General features: G+C 37.5%; 1 protein-coding gene across 2 annotated transcripts in view; it reads left to right on the plus strand.

Annotated features, from left to right (window-relative positions):
- The window catches only part of ARHGAP10 (Rho GTPase activating protein 10), a 144,843-nt gene that overhangs the window by 112,012 nt on the left and 8,620 nt on the right, over positions 1 to 24,211 (plus strand). Inside the window, exons 20-22 of one of the 2 annotated variants that reach the window (XM_051619965.1) lie at positions 9,351 to 9,513; positions 21,176 to 21,307; positions 22,757 to 22,848. In XM_051619965.1, coding sequence (XP_051475925.1) covers positions 9,351 to 9,513; positions 21,176 to 21,307; positions 22,757 to 22,848 — 387 coding nt within the window. Of the gene's footprint in view, positions 1 to 9,350; positions 9,514 to 10,150; positions 10,236 to 21,175; positions 21,308 to 22,756; positions 22,849 to 24,211 lie in introns of those variants that run through there. The other variant, XM_051619966.1, reaches the window with a different exon arrangement.

The raw sequence follows: 24,211 nt of genomic DNA on the forward strand, positions 1-24,211 counted from the left end.
TCTTACTTAACCCTTTAAGACTTTGTGCTAACTTGTATTTACCCTCTGAAATATTTAAGAAAACCAAAGTATGAATGGTATGTTGGTGTTGAATAGGAGTAGATATTTATGATTTTTTATGTGGAAATCGGAGTGACATAGTGTCTTAAATTGAATGATAAGTTAATTTGCACAGACTACTGTGGCATTAAATTAAATTAATTCATCAAAGTAAAATGTGATACATGTAATGGTTATATAGCTTCCATGCAGTATTCCCTCTCCTCCTCCTCCCGTTGCTTCTTGCCCCAAACAAATAAGTAAAAACCATAAAATTAATTTGGAATTGCTGAACATAAAACCTGGATGGTATAGGAAGCCTTGGATTTATAATAAGGAGACTGGTCTTCAGGGCTGGAACAGCCCAGAGCTGCAAGGTTGCAGGTGTGAAGCCTGGCCTTGAACTCATTCTATTTCTGAATCTGCTGCTTGGAAGCGTTTCTGTAACCTGGCACATAGTAGGGGAAATGGAAAGAAAAGCAGCTACATCGGCATATCAAAAAGCCATAAGGGCTTACAACACTTGCTTACGAAGCTATTGTTAACAGCTGAGCAGAACACACAGCTATGCTGTTACAAAATAGGTGCACCAACATTAGTTGTGTGTGGAAGATCAGGATGATTGATGTTTGCCATGTAGAATTTAAGATACTTCGTATTTCAACTTGCTGCAAGAATAGTTCCTGCATTTCTGTGCTGTTTGTCATAGCTTCTTCCACCTGATGGCTTTGAGTAGGATGAGAGCTATACAAAGTACAAGTCTTTTTGAGCTACTGCCAGTAAAGGTGAAGTTTTTGCCCTAATAATAGTGGGTATGTATAGGGTCTCAATTTCCTATCAGATAATCAGCTTCTGCTTGGAAAGCTTTGAGTCCAAAGAAAGAGCCAGTTTTCTTGGAATAATGGAGTAATTTTAGTCCATGCATTATATACACAATATAGATTGTCTAGCCATTGTTATGTTACCTGTGAGTAATGTACTTGCTACAGCCTACTTACTGCACAGGTAACCAAAATAAAATTTAGCTGTCGTAATGTAGTAAACATTTCCTAATTTTTACTTCTTTCCAATTGACGTATCAAATCTTAGTGGTTGGTGTGAGACTTGTCCAGTTTCAGCATATGCAATTTAAAGTCTTTAGAAATGTTTAAAGTAAACACAGCCATATGTGCACAAACATGCACACAGCTGGAGTCAGGTGTAGCGAAAGGGAATATAAATAGATTTAGGATTAAAATCTGAATTTGAAGAAGGAATGAGGAGTTCAGGAGAAAGGGTCAGTCTTTCCTTGAGGCCAGACATTATTATATATCTCTGATCTCCTGTAATAATCCCTCATCTCTTAAATTCTCTACCTTCTGCATGCAGACATGCAAAGGCACATAATACTGTAAGAAGGCCAATTTGGCATGCTGAAAGCCATTAATCCTAGGCATGGGAGTCACTGATGTATCTTTGCTAATGCCAGCTGTGCCCTGGCCAGCCTCTGTTGGTTGAAAGTAAATGTTCTCACCCAGCTCGCAGGAGTACAGGCAGAACGAAGACTTGAAGCTGTTCAGCTCTTCAATAACTTTCCTGTGGATGAGAGTGTGCATTCTGTGTCTTAGTTGTTGCCTTCAGTTCAAGTGGTGGATAAAACTTCCATAAGGCTTGCTTAGCTTGTTGTCAGTTGTCTTTTCAGTAAGTCATAGGCATCCTGTTTCATCCGTCCCTCCTTTGAAGTCACTGTTACAGCACAAGGAGAGAGGTGAACAAAATGATGAGGAGGGCATAGCCAGATGTTAGCAGCATACTGAAAATGTTTCAGGCTGACTTTCATATGAGAGACCTGTCACATACAAAATGTGAGAGAAGGTAGTCTTTGTCATTGTCCAGGTACTACCAGAGGTTGTTCATTTATTGGTATGAAACTTCTGCTTTTAGTAGGTCATGGGAAGTAATCCAAGTGGAGTAAGCTAAATAGCAAGGGAAGAAGAGACAACAGCATGATGATATCTCTGTTTGACAGCTCAGGGAAAGGGTTTTTGAACACCTTACCTTTTGGGGGTGGAAGGACTCTTACAGAGACATTTTCCACTTGATCAGTGTCTGAACTGCCAACTCAACAGAAAGGAAGAGGAGACACAGAACACTATTTTCATGGACTGTGATACCATTGCTGAATTAGGGAAATTTTAGCCATGATTATAGCATTGTACCCCTTTTTGATCTGCTTTGTTTTTTCACAGTTTTCCTTCTCATTGATGGGACTAGAGCTGTTCTGTTGGCAGGTTTCAATACAGGTCTGGACCACAGGTAAATGTTGCATGGACTTGTGAAAAGCCACAACACTCAGTGCTATGAAAAAACTATGAAAGCTGTGGAATAATCTGTTTAGCTTAGTATTTGCCACAGTTTGCAGGAAGTAGCTTCAGTTCATCACTGCATTTTTCAACCATGAAACTAATGTGTGGCATCTGGCCAGCCTGGTAAGGCCATGTGTGGTTTCCTGCCAAGCAAGTTCTGGTGAAAAAATGAGTAAATTTTTAGTTCAGATGTTACTTCTCTTATCACAGTATACTCAAATCAAAAGAGGAACCTCTCATTTGTATCTCATTTATGTTGTATTTCAAAATTTAATAAAAATTAACACCTCAACCTTATATCCATGACTCTTATCTTTAACTTTTTTTTCCACAGCTTGAGGAATAAATTGGAGTTCTTTATGCATTTTAGTTTTAACATGCCCAGTGAAAGGTTTATTTGTAATTCTATGTGTCTTCAGGATTTTATGGATGTAAGAAGTAATCCAGACATTAATTAGGTCTGCTGAATTTTGAGAGGAGACCTGTAGTGAGGAAGATATTAATTGAAATAATTGCTTGCTGTTACAGTTTAAGTGTATGTCTAGAAAGATGCTTGTTTAAAATTCAACTTTGCATTTTAGAAATAAAGAAAAATAGTATTAAAAAGGAGGTGAGCAGGGGAATTGTCCCCAGACCACACTTGCCTCTAAGTAACTTGCAGATGAGCACATTTCTTTCCCTTTCCTAGCCCAAACTCAGACACCCACCTTGCTGGCTACAATTCTTGAGTTGCGTCAGCCAGTCTTGAGGCAAATTCTGTCTAGTGCAGCTTCCTCCTTTTTCTGACATATCTGAATCATTGTGGAGTTGGAAAAAAAAAAAAATCTTTCTATGGAAGAGCTACTTTGTGCCTAAGATACACATGCTTGTACATGCACACATTTGAAAAGTATGTCAAAGTTGGTCTTTATCTAGGAAAAACTGTAGTCAACACTAATAGTTGTGTTAATTATTTTGTCTGAGAGAAAAAAATAGCTGGCATAAAGATGTAGTTCTTGCTGTGTGTGTTTTGAAACTGATGCAAGAAACTGATGTGGGCTGTGTGCTGTCCATTTGCTCCATGAAAGCTCTGTTGGTTTTAGGGTATATGAGTCGATGATGTCTACATTTATTTATGCACTGCCTGCATACCAAGGCAGCTCTGCAGTGTGTAGCATTTGTTACACAATGAGGATAATGGATACTTTTTGATACTGAAATGTGGTAATATGAAGCTATTTTTCTGGGTGTTTACAGCAATCTGACCTCCAAAGTACCCATTATTCAGGAACAGTGAAATAACTTTCTTGTTCAGTTTTAGCATTCTCTGGGATTATTTTTAATCAAAGAACAAATCATTGTTAGCTGTTTTTTTGTGATTTCACCTCAGTTTGGAAATGTATGTGTTTAAATAGCACAACTTCTGTAGTCTGGAGGTGAGTAATAATTGATTATGTTTTTCATGCCTGTTTTCTCTGCATGCTGAAGTTCTACCACATGGAACTAAGGTACCACTTGGCAGAGGATATTTGTGATGCTCATATTTCTTTTCTATCCCTGATCTGTGACATTCCTATTAAAATGAAAACATAGTATGCACCCACAAATTAACATAAGCTACTTTCTACTTGTTTAAACTTTTGTATTATTTTCAGAAGTTAACATTCATTCACCATAAATAGCTATCTTGGAGCTGGAGGCAGCTGTGATGCTGATGGGGGAGGATGGGTGGCTGCACAGCGGTGCAGCTGCTGCTTCCCCATCTCGTGATGCAGAAAATGTCAGACCTGAACGTGGTAATAGGGATTTTGCAGCGTCTTTAGTTTACTCTCCTCATTAATTCTTCCCATTGCCCTTTACCTATGACTAGACCTGTATGATTGTGTCAAAGCAGGATAAGACATCTTTTATCCTCTTATTTTGTCACAAGTTGTGTATCTGATGAGCACTTAAAACATATACAACAGTTCTGTTCTGCTCATTCTTTGTATCTCAATAGAAACTGTCATATGTTCCTCATCTATTCCAGAAACACTCACTTTGATAAACTGCTTTCATCCTCTGGATATTCTTAAGCTATAGACATTGGTTGTAATGTTGATGTTAAAGATTAGTCTTTCTTTTAATAGTAAAGTATGTAATTGTTTAGTTTACTTAATCTCAAGTTGGAAGAAAACTGTCACTCAAGCAAGTAACTAATAGTGTTAGCTCTCTCATTTTTGTAGTTTTTTTTACAAATGGTTTTTCTTATTTAGAATTCTTGGAGTAAAGTAAGGATCTGATTATTGACACTGCCAAAGTATTTCAGTTTCTTTCAACTTTGGATGCCAACAAAAAATATTCTTAGACTAGCCAGATGGAAAAAGGAGAAAAAAGTCAACTGGGGAGGCATGTCATGCTCAGTTAGAATCATAAAATCATAGAATGGTTGGGGTTGGAAGGGACCTTAAGATCATCTAGTTCCAACCCCCCTGCATGGGCAGGGACACCTCCCACTAGACCAGGTTTCTCAAAGCCCCATCCAACCTGACCCTGAACACTTCAGGGATGGGGCATCCACAGCTTCCCTGGGCAACCTGTTCCAGTGTCTCACCACCCTCACAGTAAAGAATTTCTTCCTAATGTTTAACCTAGGAAGGAGCTAAGTTTGTGTTTCTGGTATGGAGGCTCTGAGAGCCTTTACAATCCAAGGCTCATCCAGTGAAAAGGAAAAGGTATTGAGGATTACCTATTTGCTAGAGAGAAGCTAAATGAGTTAAGTCTTAATCTATATAGGTACCTTCCTACTTTTTGGAGATTTTTCATTATGAGAAGGGGCAACATGAGGCAGGGAGGGGAGGAAGGATATTTGGTTTAGAAACCAAATGGTAAGTAGTACCAGATGGAAAAAAAAACAGTACATGGTTATAATCAACCTCAGCTTTTATTTTCCAGGTAGGACTGGTCTGAACTGTGATCAGCCCTAAAGACAAAGCACGGGTATCTGTTGCAGAGGCACAGTGAAAGCTCTAAGGCTTGGATGAGTGTTTTGATTAGAACACTGAAGAAGAAGATAATTTAGATGTCAGTTTAAAAGGATCTGAGCATTCAAAAAATTTAAATAGTATGCAAAAGGTGATGAGAATGTGAAACAAGTTTTAATTCTGTTGAGAGTAAAATTGTATCTTACACACCTATTTGTGTAGGATGAGGAGGTGAATTGTAGAAGCAGCTTGGTGGCAGCTTTAGAAGCATGGGCAAGCTGAAGGCACTCAGGCTTCACACAAACATAAAGAAGAAAAGATGAGGAGCTGATGGCTGGGGTGTTGAAAAAAGTTTGAGATGTCATATATACTTACCACTTTTATAGTGAGAAGCCTCACATCCTTCATCTGTTCTGGTACTCTTTGGCATCCAAAGATAAGAGTGTAATGGGAGAGAAAATAAAGGCACTAAGAATATCAATCAAACTGCATACTCAAGGAATGACATAAATGAGCTTTAAAAGAACTCACATCTTCCCTATTTTATAGTGTAAGAGCTCATTAGAATTCAAGTGATAGAAAAGAAGAGTAGGAAGTTTCTGGAGCTCCTCTTTGAAAGGACCTGTCAGTCCAGTGTGGCAGTCAGCCCTTCACAGAAGTGGAAAACCTGACAGTGCTGCTCACTGGAGAACAGTGTTGGAAGTAAAGAGGAATGAGAAGAGAAAAACAATAAAATATTAGACTATCAATATTAGGGAGCCCCTGAATTCTGAAGATGTACGAACAGAGAACTCATGAGTAGGAGTAACTGGTGGAATTAATGCTCAACGTGGCACTCAAGGGACTACAACAAAAATTGTGAACTCAGATCTGGTGCACGCTTTTCAAGAAGAACTCTGGGAAAATGAAATAGGTTTATTAAACAGGTGCATGATCCCAAAACTGCAAAATCTCCTACACTGAGAGATTTAGTGTTAGACTTGTAAAGGATATTGTTTAAATACCTTCGCACAGCACAAACAATGGATATGAGAGGTACTGTATTTATTAGCAATGCGTGGATTGTGCCTGGTAAATAAAGCCTAACAAATTGAAGGTATGTGCATTTATGAGTATGTTAATTAGCAGCCAATTGATTCTCTATTACCTTTATCATCTGCTCATGTCTTCAGACAAAGACTTTTTGGAAGATACAGTTTGGTCCAACATGAAATGGGCATTAAGCAAAAGCAGGTTATTAAGCTTAGTAGAGATAACTGGATATAATTCTATCATCTGTGCCATGTATAGGAGTTAACATAGTTTCTGAAGTTAGCAGAACTTTCGTCATCAACACACAAGGTGAAATCTTTGTACTGCTGAAGCAATGACACTATATTTTAAAGACTTGGTGTTTGAGCATATATTGGTTTTGATCATGAAAATGTGCTAGTTGATAATGTAATCTGTTTTTGCAGTAATACAGAAATGCCTTTTCCTGAACAAAGGTATTGTTTTGCTTTACAAACATGGAAAATTCAAAACATCAGAAATATAGAATATCTTCAAACGTGTTTTTAGAGAGTGTTCACTTAATCCCATAGAATTTAACAGGCATTTTCCTGTTTAAATATCTGGTTTGTTTTTGTGTTCAAAACCCAGTCTTATTCTTGAGATTCCAATGCAATATTGACCGTGAGAAAACACTGGCTCAGGAAGGAAGAAGTAAAATTTGAGGAAAGATTTAATATAGAGTTTAATTTATGGTCATGTCAAATGCAATTGCTTGTATACTGTAGTCTCCTCTGTAGACTTGACTGTACGTGACTGAAGTATTTCCTATTTTTTACTTTTTCTATGTGCTCTGAGAAAAAAGTTCAACAGAAGAACCTCTGCTTTCTGTAGGGAGGTACAGTGAGTTGGTCATGTTCATAATGTTAAAGAACAGATTAATATTCCATTCTCCTACTGTTTTAGTAATGCTAAGTGAGAAGTTAAGGTAAAGTGTGTAGTTTGATAATCTGGGTTGCATTAATACTACAACTTTGTAAAGAAATTGTGATGAATTAAAAGGACTTAAATCTATTTAGTTTTAAGGAATTCAGTTTCTTTATAAAGTAAAATTGCAGTATTACTGTAGAATTTCTCATATATTTACAATTGTGACACATATATCTGCAACTGAGATGTCATTAATGAATGTTTACCAGACACTCCTGCTGTTCTCATGTCATGTAAATGTGAGCGGCAGAGCAGCGTGGCCTGGGTGCAGTGAGGAGGTGTGAGGGGAGAAGGATTGGGCTGGAGTGTCAGTGACTCACTTTTCCAGGTTAACATTCTCCTCCTCAGAGCTTATCATACTTTATTATTACAGGCTAATTTTGGTCCTTAAATTAGCAGCTGCTTTAGGGAGAAATTTCCAGATGACGACTTTTATAATTTCAGTGTTTTTAGTTGTATGTCATTTTACTCTCTAGGGAAGTTGTTCTCTGAGAGTTGCTGGGAGGGGGTGAGGGTGAGATGACTGAGGAAGCAGGCAAGTGCTTTGTTAGCTTTCTGCTTTCAAAGCAGAAGGAATTGAAGTGGTTGAGGCAGTAATAGAGTTGTGAGAAGAATTTTATCCAGTGTAGGTGGTTTTTCATTGTTGTTGCATTTCTAATTAATTAAGAAAAAAATAAATGAAAGAAATAACTGCAACAATACTGCTTAGCTTGATGGAATAGAATTAAGCTCAGTTGTTAACCATACAGTTGTAATTCATTTAGATTTAGAAAGTAACGCTGTACAGGACTTTGTCTTGTACTGTATATAGGAGACACAGCTTGTCAACTAAGCACAACATGTTAACAGTTTTTCATCACGTTACTGTGGTGCTTTCTTAGGACTTGGTTGTTCATTCTTTTCTGCAAATCTTTTGGTCCCAAAGAAGCAGGACTTTTTACCAAGACTGTGAGGTCAGCCATATCTAATCCACTCCAGAACGACTTTTGTGAGGTTATTTAGCAGGGCTGTGAGCCATGTTCATGGGTGCTAGTGGGAGAAGGATGGACAGAGGAGAAAGGAACAGATGCAGGAAACCCTGTAAATGGTGTCTAGAAGTGACCCTTATGACTTAAATATTAGTATTCTCAAAACAGCCACAGGCCCCATTTGAGACTGTGAGTTTAGCTGTGGTGGAAACTTCAATATTTTCTGTCATCCTCATTTTATGCTCCTCCTTTAGCATTTATAAAATGTACAGCTGATGTTTAAATAAAAATTTAAAAAGGCAAAGCTATGTAGGTGCAGGTTAGTTTTTTCAGGGAAGAACATGCTGTTTGGCTAGACGTATCAGCATGGTTTGCAGTCAGTGCTGTGACACGGGTAACTTTTTCTTACTGCCCATGGGATAGGAATAGTGTTCCTTTAATGTTTTCTCAAGCATTCATCTCTTAATATGTAGCCTCCTGGGTGACGGTCTAAGAGTAGCCTCTGAAAACAAATGATGAGAATACAATGAGTTCTCTTAAATGTAACAGTTAAAAAGGAGTAATAAAAGTAACATTCTTGGGTACTGTGTGTTTGTTTAGAGATCTTCTGCTTATTCTGACCTTTTTAAATTTCATTGTTTTACAATTGGTAGGATTGTTTATGGTACTTTAGAGCAATAAGTTCCTCAAATGTGTAGCAAAATATTCCTTGAGACTGTGTTGTTAGAGAGATGCGCAGATTTGTACACCCTAACTATTCTGTTATCTGAAGTGATGCGTTTGCCTAAACACCCCCCCCTTTCCCACAAAACTGACAATTTCATCCACATAAAACACACGTTGAAAAGGGGACTGGGAATATGTTATGTTGTGAAGATAACCTGGTAATAATGATAGGGGAAATTGTAATGGTGCCTTTTGGGGAAGTGCTGGGCAATTGCTTGTACTCCGAAATATGTGAAAATGTGAGTAAGTTTTCTTGTCATATGTATTTCAGGATATTGCTACCAAAGCAGCTTCTTTGACTCATGAGAAGGTTATTTAGGTATTTTCCTGACTTGTGTGCTCTTTTCTAGCTGACACTCACAGCTCTCCCAGAGAAGACACCCCAACTGGGAGCATGGATTCTCTTTCTTCCCAATCTCCGACACCTGCCTTCTCTAGTAGCCCTCCCAGGCTTCTGGATGGAAATCACCTTATTATGGACAGTGGAGATCTTGCAGGCTGGACAACAAATCTGTAAGTAACCTGAATGTTAAGTAACAGTTTTGCCACTAGTACCATTGTGCACACAAAGCACGTTTTCCTTTTCAGTTTGGTGGTGAGTGATGCTTTGAAATTACATATAATTGTGTTTGTTTTCTTTTTCTGCAAAAAGGTTTGTGTTTGTATGTTGTGGTGGAGCTTAGAGGCTACATGAATGCTTGTATGAAATATATGTTCTTTTTTTACTGAAACCTAATGCATTTTACTGTAACCTGTTAAAAAAATTTAAATGTTGTTTATTTAGGCAATGAATAGGTAAGCTATTCTATGTATGATGAATTACCCTGGTTTTATTTCGAGACAGTGTTAAGCTTAGGTGCAGGGCTGTTAACATGTAGGGCCAAATCTTGGGTTTGGAGAAATACACTGTAATGAGCATGTACTTAGGTTCTGTTGTCTGAGAAAATTATGATTGTTAATCTCTTCTTAAATTAAATGCCTGTTTTCTGATGAAAATGAAGTCTGTCACTTTAGTAGATTGTGTATATGTTCAGTTTTCGAGCATGACTTCAGTCTAGCAAAAACTGACATTAAAATGTTAGTCTCATCTCTGTAATACATATTCATGTTTGATACACAAAAAGCTGAACATAACTTGTTTTTTAAGCAGAAGTTGAACTTCAATTGAATTCTCTGGTTTGCTCTTCATACAAACTTTAACATGTCAAGACAAAGTTTTCCAGCTTTCAGTGCCAAGAAGGTGGAAGGAGCAGGTCTGGAGAAAAGATTTTTTACAAATATTTTCCATAATGGCATTCTGAGTAGCTTGTTCTGTTGATGAAGCAAGTGTGTAAAATGTATGTGTAGGTGTATCTAACACATGGGAATATATGATGGCTTTATATTTCTATATTAAAACACAAATAATTAACTGCTGATTAGGGAACTCACTAGCTAAGACAATATTTTATCATATGTATTGAAAAAATTCCAGATTTGTAGATATCTTACATACAGGTCCTTTCTTCAGTAGAGAACTGAAGTTATTCTTTCCTTATTTTCTTGTGCTGTCCACTAGTAGTGTGTAGGATTAACAAAAGTGTATTTGATGAAAAAGGTGCATGTGTGGAAAAAACCCACTCTCTATATGGTATAAAACTGGAATGTCAATGAAAGCAAACATAGCTAATTAAGGAACATAGAGTTAGCAGAACATAAATGATGTCACTTCAGAGAATAAAAGAAGGAAGTGTTGGTTTTATCCAGAGGGTTCAGGAACATCAGGTGTTTGAAGGAATTTTTTATATTTGTTAATTTTCACTGAAAATTATACTGGACTGCTGTTTTGAAAACTTTATTTGATGGCTTGAGGCTTCATGCTCAGTTAGAAACAGTATTTACACAGTTCTGTTTGGAAGGAAAAGAAAAAGTGCATGGTATGTGCATCTAGATTGTCAAAAACAGTTTCTTTCTTCCACTTACCTGTCTGTGGCGTTTGCTTACGAGCTGCCTCTAACAAGCCTGGACAGTGACAGAGAGTTGTGTGTCAACGGTACAGTCTTTCTTTCCTTTCTTTTTTCACCAAATTGGCTTCTCTTTCCCTTCTAGTCCTGATGACTCAGAGGGCCTTATCTTAATAAAAACAAAACAAAACCAACCCAAACCAGAACCCCCAACAGCCTATTAATGGCAGAAGTAGGTGTCAGCAATGGGAATGTCTTTGGACTTCGGCAGTTGTGTGTCATAGGGTCTTGTGGGCAGGGCAGGGTGATGGTTGACATGCCATTGTTTAACTATGGTAGCTCTCACAGTTCCGGGAAATACAACATTGGCTGTTGAACTATGCTTTGGTCTCATAAATTGGGCTATCCCAGAATTAGGTGTAGAACAAACTTTTCTGTTTGTGCAGGATTTCAAAATGTTTTGCATTTTGTACCAAACTGGAACAAAAACATTTCTTAAAGTCTCTCTAAAATGGTATTGCAGGTCTTCACTGAGCTGCAGTACATACCATACTGACTGTAGAGGAGATGGAAATACAGGATGATCCAGTTTCTCAAGTTTCTGCTGATGTTTACAACAAATGGGTGTTACTTGTAAGAGATCAATCACTATGGAGTTATGTAGTCTACAAGGTGATGGTGACTACTTTCTGGTAGAAGAGAATCTCACATTGTTTTCTGGGGGAGAGACGTTGCATTGTGGGTCAAGATATGTTAGATATTCCCAGGTTGGTTTATATCAGTAGTTTGCTTTAAGCAATAACTCATGATGGATAGCAAGAATATTTTTTTGGTATTTGTTTTCAAGATAGGAAAAACTCATTTTTTCCTGAATCATAGCTGCTGTCACTCTGATGTTTCCTGGCAGAGTTTTTTGTGATGTATGCCCTCTCCTTGTCCCACCTTTAAAAACAAGAGGATCTACAGCTTCCACATGGTGAGAGGAGCACCAAATGAAAGCAAATATATGCTCATCTTCTGGCTGGCACTGGGAGAGGACTGCATGGCCAGAGTGGTGAAAGAATCTAAGAAAGCAAGGGCTATACCACCAATTAGAAATGTCTCACAGAGCCCTGACTGCTCAGTTTTCATGTCAGTATTTAAAGATGTTCTATGCATACAGTGTAACTAGAAGGTGATGTTTCACATATGTGCCATTTTGAAGCCCTGCTAAGCTGTTGGTTTTCACATCTATAAGTGAGTGTCTCTGCCTGATGCTAGATTATTTTTGAAAGCTCTGTGTGGGTCAGACATATGCCCTGTGTTGCCATGTAGTGCTATAGGGGTGAGTGGAGTTGGGTGATGGTTGGCTCTCACTGCCCATGGTAGGGGTGGTTCTCAATGGAAACCGAAGTTCGCTCTTCTAAGATTATCTAGGACCCTACAGTTTTTTCAGCTTTTTTCCTAAATGTATTTTTAGCTTCAAACTTCCATCTAGAGCCAAATACTAAAAATAAATACAGTTCATTTTTACATGCACTGTATAGTAGAACACAGAGAGCTTTTTTCCCCTGTCAGTCACAAAGTTACTGAGCAGTTTATGTAGACACAAGATTCAAATTCCAAATAGACCAGGATGGGCAAATTCCATTTTCTACTTGATGCAAAACCATGTCATAAACATGTATTGTTTGAAAATCTCATCTATCTAAGGATGCTTAGCTCAAACTAAGCTCAGACAGAGACTGATAATTATGGTAGTGGGCTGGATAGAGTATTCCTCCCTTGTAGTTCTGTCCACTGGTATGGGCCTTTTTTCCTCTGTAAGGTGGAGCGGCAACGGCAATATCAATTTAATGTTAATCAAAGCATTTGCATTCTTTCTTTTCCTTCTCTGCTTTCAGTGTCTGTACACACTTGCCCTCAAGCTACAGAATTAACATTGTTCAGCCATCTATCTTTCTCAGGTTCCACTGGAACCACTCTCAGAATGGAACCACTCTGACAGAGCTCCAGGTGGTTTCTGTTTCAGTAAAGGAGAGCATGTTTCACTGTTTTCGGACTGATGTTGGTATAGTTTCACCAGTAGTACATTCTCAAAGTGTTTATTATGTCCCTCAAAGCCACAGTTGGTTCTGGGGAAAAAAGAAGTTTCCTTGTTAAAAGCACCTAGTTCGCTGCACATTCCTTCTAATTCAGATGCCACCATAGCCGGTGTTCTGATGATAAGCAGTGTCTTCTAGATGAAATGCAGTTATCGGTATGGACATTCTTTAGCACCCCTCTTTGATCTGCATCCAATGATATTTGAAACACTAGAAAATAGGCAGCATTCCCTGTTTCAGGAGTTTGCCAGTGTAAAAACCTGTAAAGTAAAATGTACAAATACATTGATATTTTCCGTATTGTGCCTTGTATTTAACAAGCAGGTCATGTAACATTTTATTTCCTCCATATCAAATGAATACATTTTGTGAGTTGCCCATAATATTATTCTGACCTGGATTTAAACAAAAAAACCCAACTCTAACCAAGTAAGCCTGCAACCATCTTTTATCCATAGCCATCAGTTCTTCCCAGACTGTTACCTACTTTACAATTGCAAATTACCTCAGGAGTTTAGACCCCATAATCCACCCTTCAGTTCTTCCTTCAGAGTTGCTTCAAACGCTGGTTGATCTGAGAAAGGGTTACTGCTAATCTCTCATGAAGAATGACTTTGCGTTTTCTTCCTCTCTCTTTCTTTCCCAGTAATGTCTTTGCTATTTCTTTTCTGGAAGCTGCTGCAGATTAGTGCTCCCTGCAGATTCTGTGCCAAGAGGCAGGCAGCTGGCAGTGTTGGTAAAGAAAAGTGTCCATATAACAGTACCACCAGAAACACCACAAATCTGCAGACAATAGATGAAGGGAAGACAGAGTGGAAAGGGGAAGGGTGAGTAAAGAAAAACACTATGACAGAAATTAAGGAAATAAAATGAGTTGGCGTACAAAACTGAGCCATGAAACCAAGAGCCAGGGGAAGAGAAGGTCAAAATTACAAACCTGCCAATAGCCCATAGTAGTAGTAAGAGGGAAGTTGGAATTTATTCCCAAATTTCACGGAGGAAGCAAAAAAACCCCAACAACACAGTAGGAGAGGACAGGGCTTATCAATAAGGTTAAGGTCAGGAATTACTTACTTAGGATTTGCCTTTATAGGTAAGTGGGTGCTCAGTAAGCTATACTTTGAGTTTATAGCATCTAAGACACTGTACACTCCTCAAGTGAATACTTAGTGTTGTGCCTGCTTTAAAAGTGGAGGAAGCCTGAACTTTTGTGTAAGGATGCACTTAATGTAGTGGTGTTCCAAATTGTTTGGTAATCTTTGCTTAAGGTATTGATGATGCTACTTGTTCCTCTTTCTCACTTCCCAATTTAGGGCTTGTGGATCTGGTTTGTGGAGTGGTGGTATTTGTTTCTAACTTTTTTTGTGTGTGTGAAAACTGTAAACCAGCTTAATTAGTTCCCTTTATTCAGCTCATAGTTGAGCCACACAGAGTTATGCCAATGTTTCTGTGAAATACTTTATGGCATCATATCACACCATAGACAAGTCCACACAGAATATTAGTGTGAAGCATGAAATGTAGTGAAATTCATCCTCTGGCTTAATTTTTCTGTCCTGCACAGCTTCTGGTTTTCCTATTGCATTTGCCCAAAAAGTAAATAAATCTGCCACATTTTTTTTGCAAGAGGCTTGATAGCTCTTTGCTGAAGATTTGCTGACATTACTCTCTGCCTTCCTGATTGGCTCTGAAAAACATGCACTCTGATTTTTATTCTTCTGGTGTACAAACCTCAATTTTTTTAATAATTCAAAATATGTAGTTTCCAAAGAGTAGTTCAGTATTTCAGATGCTAAGAAACTCACTACTGGCTTCCTAAGTAGGTCAGAACCATTTATTGATAGGAGGTTTGTCTTATTTGGCTTTTCCTGGAGTGCTGTCTATAATGGCAGCTCAACTCTGATGGATTAGTGTAGGTTTGTTTCCCTTATTGTGATGACTTACTCATTGAAAGGTTGATTACAAGTCATGTCCTAAAACACTATGAACTGCCTTATGTCTTTTTTCGCTTGACCTTGGAATGAACCAAAAAAGCCAAACACTTGGTATCCCCTAGCCTTGGTATGTGTTGTAATTAATCTTTCTGAGGATCTCTCTGATAAGAAAAGATTTGTTGGTGTAACTGGTCCATTGTTGTCGTGAGATCTGTTTGTACTTACAGTGCAATGCCCTATGCCAGAGCTTATATACAGACTTTCCCTTCACATATAGAGTGTTCAGCATTGCACTAGAGTCCTCCTTTTTGATTGGAAGTCCCCTCACATTATCTACATGATACCTTCTTCAAAGCTATATGTTTTTGTCAGAACTAATGTTCATTTTGGGATCTGAGACTGCAGGGTCTCTTTGTTTCCTAGGGAGCTGGAACTTGGTGACTTCTGATGGTTGTTCCATATTGAGTCATGGTGCAAGATGTGGGGTAGCCTTCCTCAAGGTGGTGATACTGTCTTTGCATCTGTTTACGTTGTCCCCTTCTCTTTTCCTCGCAAAGCCTTTGGGATTTTGCAACTGGAGGGGATGAAAAGCATCGTGTCCCTCAAACCTCTTGACTGAGTGTGTACATGAATAGGGGTATGTGGCTTGTTAAAGCGCTTACATTTCTGGGCTCAGAATAGTAAGATTCATAGTTTTTAAACCAAATCCCACTTTGGATGCTGCTGTAGGAGCATGTAAGATACAGTTGTGACAGTCCAAATACTGAAGGTACTCAAAACCCAGAGGAGAAGTAGAAGCACCAATGTAAATGTCTTTTCAGGGATATTCAAGGGACCAGTGGCAGAGGAAATAATCTTTCTTTAATTTCTTTTGCATTTCTTCTTTATTGGTTCTCCTGGCAGGAAAATACTCTTGTTACCCAGCTCAATGGTGTATATGTGCTACACTAGGGGCATCGTTTTCAGTTTTTTAATACCCATGGAGGCTTTCAAAATGGTGATGAGAGCTGTGCTGCAGAGCTCCTGAGTGTTTTCAGGTTCTTTGTGACCAGGCTGGGAAGAAGCTAATTGTTCTTCATGAAATCTCAGGCTGTTCAAATTCCCGGTGAGCAAACTGGTGTTAAAAGAGCCATCAGATGGCAAGTGAGGACAGAAACAGTGATCTTCTGCACATAACAGAAACCTTGGAGATAGGTATTAATTTTGTTTGACTGCTGAATTAATTCCCATCTGCCTTGTTATATTTACATCAGTAGACTGTATCTGTAGTCTCCTTAAAATTGGAATAGTTTCTTTTTGTACTTGCTGGCACTGGTGTGAATTTGCTGTTTTACATAATTATGAGTGACTTAAGTTTCAGTTTCTTGAAACCTTTCTATAATATCTAATGTCATAATCTTATTTTAATGAAAGAAGAGATTAAAAACAGCTGCAGAAGGCAAAGTCCAGGTATGTAGCAGTGCTCTTTGCTCATTGTGCTGATTTTACAGTTTGTTTTTGTTTTAGCTGCCCCCTCTTCAATGACTCAGCAGTTTGAGAGCTGAGTTTAGTGGAGTGGGCACTTCTTTTGGTACTCTTTTGTTAGGCAAGCAGAGCAAGAGCCCTCATTTTGCAGCTCCTTTGAAACAGGCATAATATAACTTAGTCATGTGGTTCACACAAAATAGTCTCTGGCATCTCCTTGTCTCTCAGTGTCTTCTCACCACTGTGTGAGCACAGAGTAAGCAGTATGACTGCTCAGAGAGGGAGGAATGTGGATTCAACCACTGTGATGAGCTAAAGTTTCTTCCCTTTTTTTTTTTTTTCTTCTCATCTTTTTCTTTTCTTTGCATGATTCCAGGGAACACAGCCCCCTCATTTTTTTCCTAAAAGGAACAGCAGTATGCTATAAGCTTGGAGATGTACATACTTAATTTTTACTTTGTCTGAATTACCATTTTAAAATGCTTTAACTTACGACAGCTGCTGTCAACATTAGCTTCAGATTTACAAGAGAAGAGTGAAAGGTCATTTGCTGCTTCACTGAGACTTCACAATCCAAGTTTAACAAAACCCGTACATCAGTGCTGGCTGATGTATTCTGTATATATGAATGTTGTGTGCATGTTACATACTTTAAATTTTGGTGGTGAAGTTTCTTTTCAGAGGGGAACATAGATGAGAAAATTCTGTTCTTCTGTTTTGTCTCCAGCTTTGCTGCAACTGTGAAAATTTCTAGAATTTTAGTCCATGTATTTTTCTGCTCCCCAACCTCTCTAAGGCCATGAGGGTTTTAACATGCAGGAAGATAGTTCTGGTGCTGGAGAGTATTGCATTGCATATTGAATCAGAAATAGCCAACACCTTTTGATATACTGTGTCATCTTATAATTAAACCTTTTAAGAACACTTTCATTGAGTTTATGTCAGGCAGACACTGTGATACGACACCCATGGGGCTGCCAAACCCAACTATGAAACAACCCTTTTTTCTCAAGAGTTGCATTGTAGATTCTTTTCACAGAGTCTTTTCCTTGCTCTCAAGATAAGAGGCTGCTCTTTAGCTGTGTTACCTTAGGAACCAGCCAGATAAACATCCAATAAAATCTTGTTTTCAGGAGTTTGTTTCTGAATATCACTACAAAATCTCTAGCTTATTTTCAGTAAGGCCATTTCCCCCTTCTCCCAACATTCACTATGCCAGACAATAGCATTTTTTCCTCAGAGAGATTGTTCTGTCAGTCTTTTCTTGTCTTTTTATTTTTTCTTTTCTTTTTTTTTTTCTTTTTTCTTCTTTTCTCTCCACAGGAAAGGCATTTGCCTTAGTTTTAGCCCTTGGGAGAAAGAATTTCTTCCACATATCTTCTTAAAGTTAAGATGCTATATGAGAAGATAAGCCATTATTTCTAGTATATCATTAGCTTGATAAACAAGGCATACAAAGCTTTATAGGAAGGTAACTTTGCTTTAAATCTTGAGCTATAAATAACAAGAATCTTTTAAAGAAAAAAAATTTAAATCCAGTACTTTGTTGCTTACACACCACAACATTAGAACTGATTTTTCCTGTTGAGTAAAACCTGTTTTAATAATTAAATTGTGGTTCCTGAGATAGCCAAGTACAGTAAATTAAAAAAAAACAACAACCACATAGGAATTCTACAACATCTGTAATATTTAAAACTTTTTTTTTTGGTTTCCATCTTCTTGACATGGTAGAACTATGTTAATACTATAATAACTGTGAAACAATATATTTTGTCCCCTGCTGGATCCTGGTGATCTCTTGCTCTGTAACCAGGGGCTGAAAGCAACAGGCACCTTGAGGGAGCTGAGCGGCGGTGCTTTTGCTACAGCTGAAATGTATTAAGGGGATTCTTCAACAAGTGGGGGAGGGAGCAGCCCAGCTCTCCACATACCTGCACTTCTGGAGCATTTTTCCACTAAAACTGTTGGAGCCGCTCAGAATTTGTAGAAAGCCTGCTGATTTTTTACATGTTTTTTGTATAATGTTGCCTGGTAAAGGACAGTGTGGTCTTACCAGTTGATAGATTAGCCTTCTTGTTGAGTCTCTGTAATCTGAGAAATGAACATGCCATGACATGAATATGAACATTTTATTTCATTTCTGTTCCCTTATTTGCACACATTTCCTCTTCTTTTTTTTCTTTTTTCTTTTTTTTTTTTCATTCTTTTTTTTTATTATTTCCTCTCCAAGACTCAGCAAGAAACTGGCATTTATTCCAAGTATTCCTATGAATGACCACTGCTTTCCTGGATCAGAGGGAATCTTTTGTGTCTTCTCTGTTCTGAATAGTGTTCTGGAAACACTAATCCTGTGTCTTACACATAGGCAGTGTTCTAGAGCTGATCAAGTAAGTTTCATAAATTAACATGATGCATGTTTCAATGAAATATTTAATAAATGGAAGCTTCTATTTTTCACTTGTTGAAACACAACAGTACAAATCTGAGGTATGCACTAGAGAAGACCACTTTGTAGAATGTCGTTGAATCATGATTAGTCTGCATTAGAGACATTCTGGCAATATACTTGGGATACTATTTTTCTACTTTCTACAGTTTTACAGATTTCAGAAATGAGCCTGAAACTAATTTGTATTTGAATTAAATAAAAAGGTGCACAAGGAAAATGTTATTTCTTTGAATATCAAGATTTTTTAAAACTATAATAGTTTATTCTGTGCAAGTAGGATAATTTTTTAATTCACTTTTGAAAAGCATTTTTCTGAAGTTTACCTTTGTTAGGAGTTAAAATGAATTCTGCAGTTATACAGTATTTGCAGAATGAGGGAGACACAATCTACCTTCTAACAACCTTTATAAACTTTACAATGCCATTGAGAAATTTTTAATCCTCAGTATTTAGAGAAAATAATACAAATGCTGGTATTAGCTTTCCACTTATCTTCTCTGAATGACGTTATGTTTAGCTGAAGGTTTTTGTTTTACCTGGGGAAAATTTTTCAATGTTTAGATAAAAATGGGAGGAAGAGAACAAGTCCAGGTAAAAATAAACTACAAAATTATGTAGATGCTGGACTTCAAAGGATGTATGTAATTATTGGAAGAGGTAAGTAATGGTGTAGTGAAAGATCCAGAAGCAGTGAAGCAGACTAGATATCCTCCTCCCAAATTTAAGCAGGAAATATGTTTCTAGTCAGCACAATCTAGCTTTTTGTTCAGTTTACTACATATGTTTCCTTCCTTTATTTGGTATATCTGATAGTTTTTAAAGCAGATCATATTTTGATAAACCCTTCTGGTTATGTTTCCAGCACATTTAAGTTTCATTTTTATTAGTGGAATTAACTGTAGAATGCTGTTTTAATCCACTGTGAATTCCAGTTTTTATCCAAATACTGCCTGACACAGATCCCAGGGAAAAACTATTGTCTTTTAAATAAGGAATGTGCCATTCACCATTTTATAATGTACTGAATGTAAAAAGTAATTAATAATAAAAATAAATGTCTGCTTAACTATGTAATTGCTAGAATGACTATGAGATATACTGGCTGGGAAAATAATTTTGTAAAAGTTGTCTTTGGTTGTAAACCATGTTATGCAAACCAACAATAGCGATCCTTTCTTCTGTAAATTAAACATGTCAGTGCACAAGAGGATTAAAATCAGCTACATCAGTTAGGTTTTCTGCTTTCTTTTTATTCTTTTACAATTATAACTGGGGTGATTGTTGATCCCTTTTTTTGCTTTTGGTCAGTCCACCCTGATTAGGTGTGTATTTATATCCCCACAGAAACCTTCTGGACTGGATTCCTAGATTATGGTGATACTTTGCAGATTTATGCTATCTAAGAGGTTAATCTTGTCATAAGTTGAACTGATAAATGCTGTGTTTTAAAGTCAGTACTTCTGAGTTATGATCCCTGTGTGAAAGCTGTGTGCAAATGATTTTAATTCTTTTCTGCTTAGAAACTGCTTGAAGTCCAGCTCTTTGTTCCAAAGATGTGCTGACATTAAAATGTTTGAACTACTTGTTGTTTTGTCCATGCAGTGAAAACAAGCCATTCAGTCCTGGGATGCTTTAGTTCTTTAAGGTGTAAAATTAGGAACATGCTTTATGTTGGGGAGGACTTTCTAAGTTTTTCAAATGACTATGAAAAGTTTTAATTTCAGCTGCTGTTTCTTCTTTTGTGGCAGCTGTGTATTCAGCCATCAATTTAATACATATTTGAACAGTGTGCTCATGAGGGCAGCTGCTGAGGCAGTATCCATGCAGCTATGTGAATGAGATCTCAATCCAGAGCCAGCATCGTGATCCGAGTGTTGTAATAGCTGCAGCCTCTTTTGAAATCTTCCCCGTCGTACGTGCCTTAGCACATCACTGGGAAGATTTTTAAATAGATTCATCAAAACTTGTAAAGGCAAAGTGGCAGCTCAAATAATAGCTTGCTATATCCAGTTTCATTGTATCTGTCTTTATTAGATAAGGAATGTGGAATTTTCTCTTGTTATTGGTTATGTCATACATCTCAGGTAATTTGTCTCAGTTTAGGATGTAGAGCATGTAGGAGAAATACTTCCAGGGAGGCAATGCAATGGCCACTTCTGCGAAAATCAGCTCAATGCTACTATTCGTTTGGAATCTGAGGATCTAACTAGTTATCTCGTTATGAAGATTCAAACATTTTGGTAGGAAAAGAAATTCTGTTCATCTTGTTAATTCTATCTTGAATATATTTCCTCTTAGTCCTGGTCAAAGCCGCCCATCAATGGTCTCGTGGATGAATACTCCATCTGCACATCCAGCTGCCACAAATACCACACCACCCACTTTCTTCTTCCCTAACCCTCTCACTGGGAGTGACAGAGCAGTGGAAAGGTATGATGGATACTCCAACTTTTGCTGCTTATTTATTTGCCTTCTTTTTTCTGTCTCTTAAAAAACAGCTAGTTCATGCCTTCTGCATTATGTGAATTATTATCTCAAATCCAGAAATAACCTTAGCAATTTTTACAGAATAAAATAACTGTGTACTTTGTCTTATTTTTCCTTTGAACTCCTTCCTTGTAGAAGGCACCCAGATTGAGCCAGTAGCTTGTTGGTTAATACACACAGACTTTGATTTAGGTGGCCAATTCATAGTGTTCCTATACTGCCATGATTTCCTTACAGAGATTCTGTCTTTTACAAATACAAATTCTTTCTTTTCTGTAGCCACCCATGTCAAATTTGATTTTCTCAACCTAGCCTTCTGGTCTCTGAAAAACTTTCCTAAGTCTTCAGCTGTCTCTGTGGTTTCATTCTGTTCTTTTCCTTTTTTGACCTGCTTTCCTTCCTTCCAGTTTCTGCTTCCTTCCCAGTTGTTGACCATTTTAAAAGGTTTTTTCACTTTTTCCTTTGAAAGTCTTCATCTTAGCTTTTTCCTTCTGGTTTTATAATGTTTGCTTTTCTAATTAAAGTAGTTGCGTATACTCACAAATTCTTTCCAACACCTAGTAACAAAATTCTATTTCTCATCACTGGTTGCATTTTGCACCAGAACAGCAATGTCTGTTTGAATGCAAGTTCTTTGGGGCAGGGAGACTTTCCCAATGTTTTATGTGTAGTTGTTGTTGCCTGGGCTCAACAAATGATGACTTAATGGTGTGAGTGCTTTGTCTAAACGAAGTGTCATTGGACAGCAGCAAGCTGTTGGTTTGCAAAGGTGTGATTAAGTAAGACATGCCAAAAATACTTGTATATTCCAAGGTCTCTGCTTATGGTACTTGGATAAATGAGTATTTGGACAAATTCATATTGATAGCTTATTAATGAGCATCCTGAGAACACCTCTGAAAGACTGTTTGCAGTGTTAGAAATTTTCTGCATTTAGGACAGAACAGCATCTTCAATAGTCTAGTAATATTGCATTGTAAACAAATACAAAAAGCTGAATTGCAAGATTCATGAATGAATGTTTCAGAAGATATAATGATAATCAGTCTATAAATTAAGTATAGTATGCTTTGCCTAGTATTGATTTAATTACTGATTAGCACTTTGCAATATTTTAACTGTGGTTGAAAGTTGAGTTTAACTATCATGCAAATAAGTGTGCAAAAAGTTGGGAGTGTGATATTCAGATATGCCAACAGTAAGCTGTGAAGCTTTGGCATTTATGTGTATGAATTATAAGCCTGTAATGATGCATGTGAGATTGTGTTTAAAGTTTTAGTCATTTCAAATGAGAATGGAGAGAGAATGCTTGAGAATGGAGAGAGAATGCTTGAGAAAGGAGTGTCTTCGTAATAGCCAATAATGACTGCAATTCATAATTTCATTTTTCAGCATTGCCTGCCGAAAAGCAAGAGCAGTTTATCCATGTGAAGCAGAACATAGCTCTGAATTATCATTTCAGATAGGAGCAATTTTTGAAGATGGTAAGTACTGCTTGAGTAAATACAAAGCAATGAAAAACAAATTGACAAAAATGTTAAAATGGCTTTGGATGAAAATACAAGCCTAACTGCTATTCTGCAAACATTGCTGATGGCACAGTTGGTAACGCAGAAGATCTCTGTTATGCAGAAACTACTGAGTACACATACTTAGCACTGTGATGCAATGCCTGTGTTTTCTAGTGAATAGACACTTTCAATTGGTCTAATTTTTCAGCAGCAGTTAAATGTGTTGTAGTACCAAAAAAGGTTATTCAGAAATAAAGAGCAACATCTTGGCCTATGAAACTATTTTTTAAAATGTGAACTAGATTTGTAAAATAACATACAGGCTTTAATTTAAAGAAAAAAAAAATCTGTTTCAGGATTTTCAAGTGAACAGATCTCTGGGTAAATCATGTGATCATGGGAAAGAGTGTGTTTATTTTTTGGATCAAGGGGTGCTTTAGTGTGTGTATGAACTTGTAGAAAAAGGATATTCACTGAGGTGCAGAATTAAGGCATGTGTTTAAATATATCTCTGGACCCAAACGCAATATTACATATGAACATCCAGAATGTGATTCCTGTGCTTAAGACTGTGGCTTCTCTGTGAGCTGCCATGGCTCTGCTCTTCAGCAACTGCACAGGGACTGATAGGAATGACTAATACAAATTGTGAAGATGCAGAAGACAGCATTAGAGCCTCGTTTCTTCCCACAATAAGGAAATTCCTATTGTAAGAAAGAGGTGGTATGTAATGGCTTAACAATTCTTATTACTTGAATGCAATTTAATAATAATTCTAAGCAGAAATTAATTGATAGCAGCAGCATGATAAGGCTAGTTTGTTACTAGACCTTGGTAAAAAAAAAAATGTTCAGAGTGAAAAACAGAAGACAAGTGTCTTAAGTTTGGCCAAATCTTCATCCAAGTTTTGTGCAGACTAGGAGATTCAAAATCTGGGACTTACATTTCTAAGAATGTTGTGAGTACTGAGACCGCTATTTCAGTCTTCTCGTCTGTGTGGAGGCAGGGGCCTAGTAAGAGGCATACTGGCCTGTAAAGAACCTGGAAATTCTGCAGTGATGCCTGTTTTCTTCTCATTTGTTGTCAGCTTTCTTAGCTTTCTGTCAGGTCAGAAATACGATATGTGCTTTCCAGAGGAAGAGTGGTATTTAATTCTGCATGACCAAATGCACTTAGGGGATGAACTGCCCAGTCATTCAAATACCACATGTGAGAATCTGGTTGGATGTCCAATAAAGGAGGAGTATTTAAAGTCCCCAGTTTACATCCAGCAGGAAAAATAAAGAAGTACACAGTCTAAAACAGCTGGAAAACATCAACCTGTGGGCATTAAAAA

The sequence above is a fragment of the Apus apus genome, chromosome 4 (genome assembly GCF_020740795.1).
Source record: "Apus apus isolate bApuApu2 chromosome 4, bApuApu2.pri.cur, whole genome shotgun sequence".
In the NCBI taxonomy this organism is placed as follows: Eukaryota; Metazoa; Chordata; class Aves; order Apodiformes; family Apodidae; genus Apus; species Apus apus.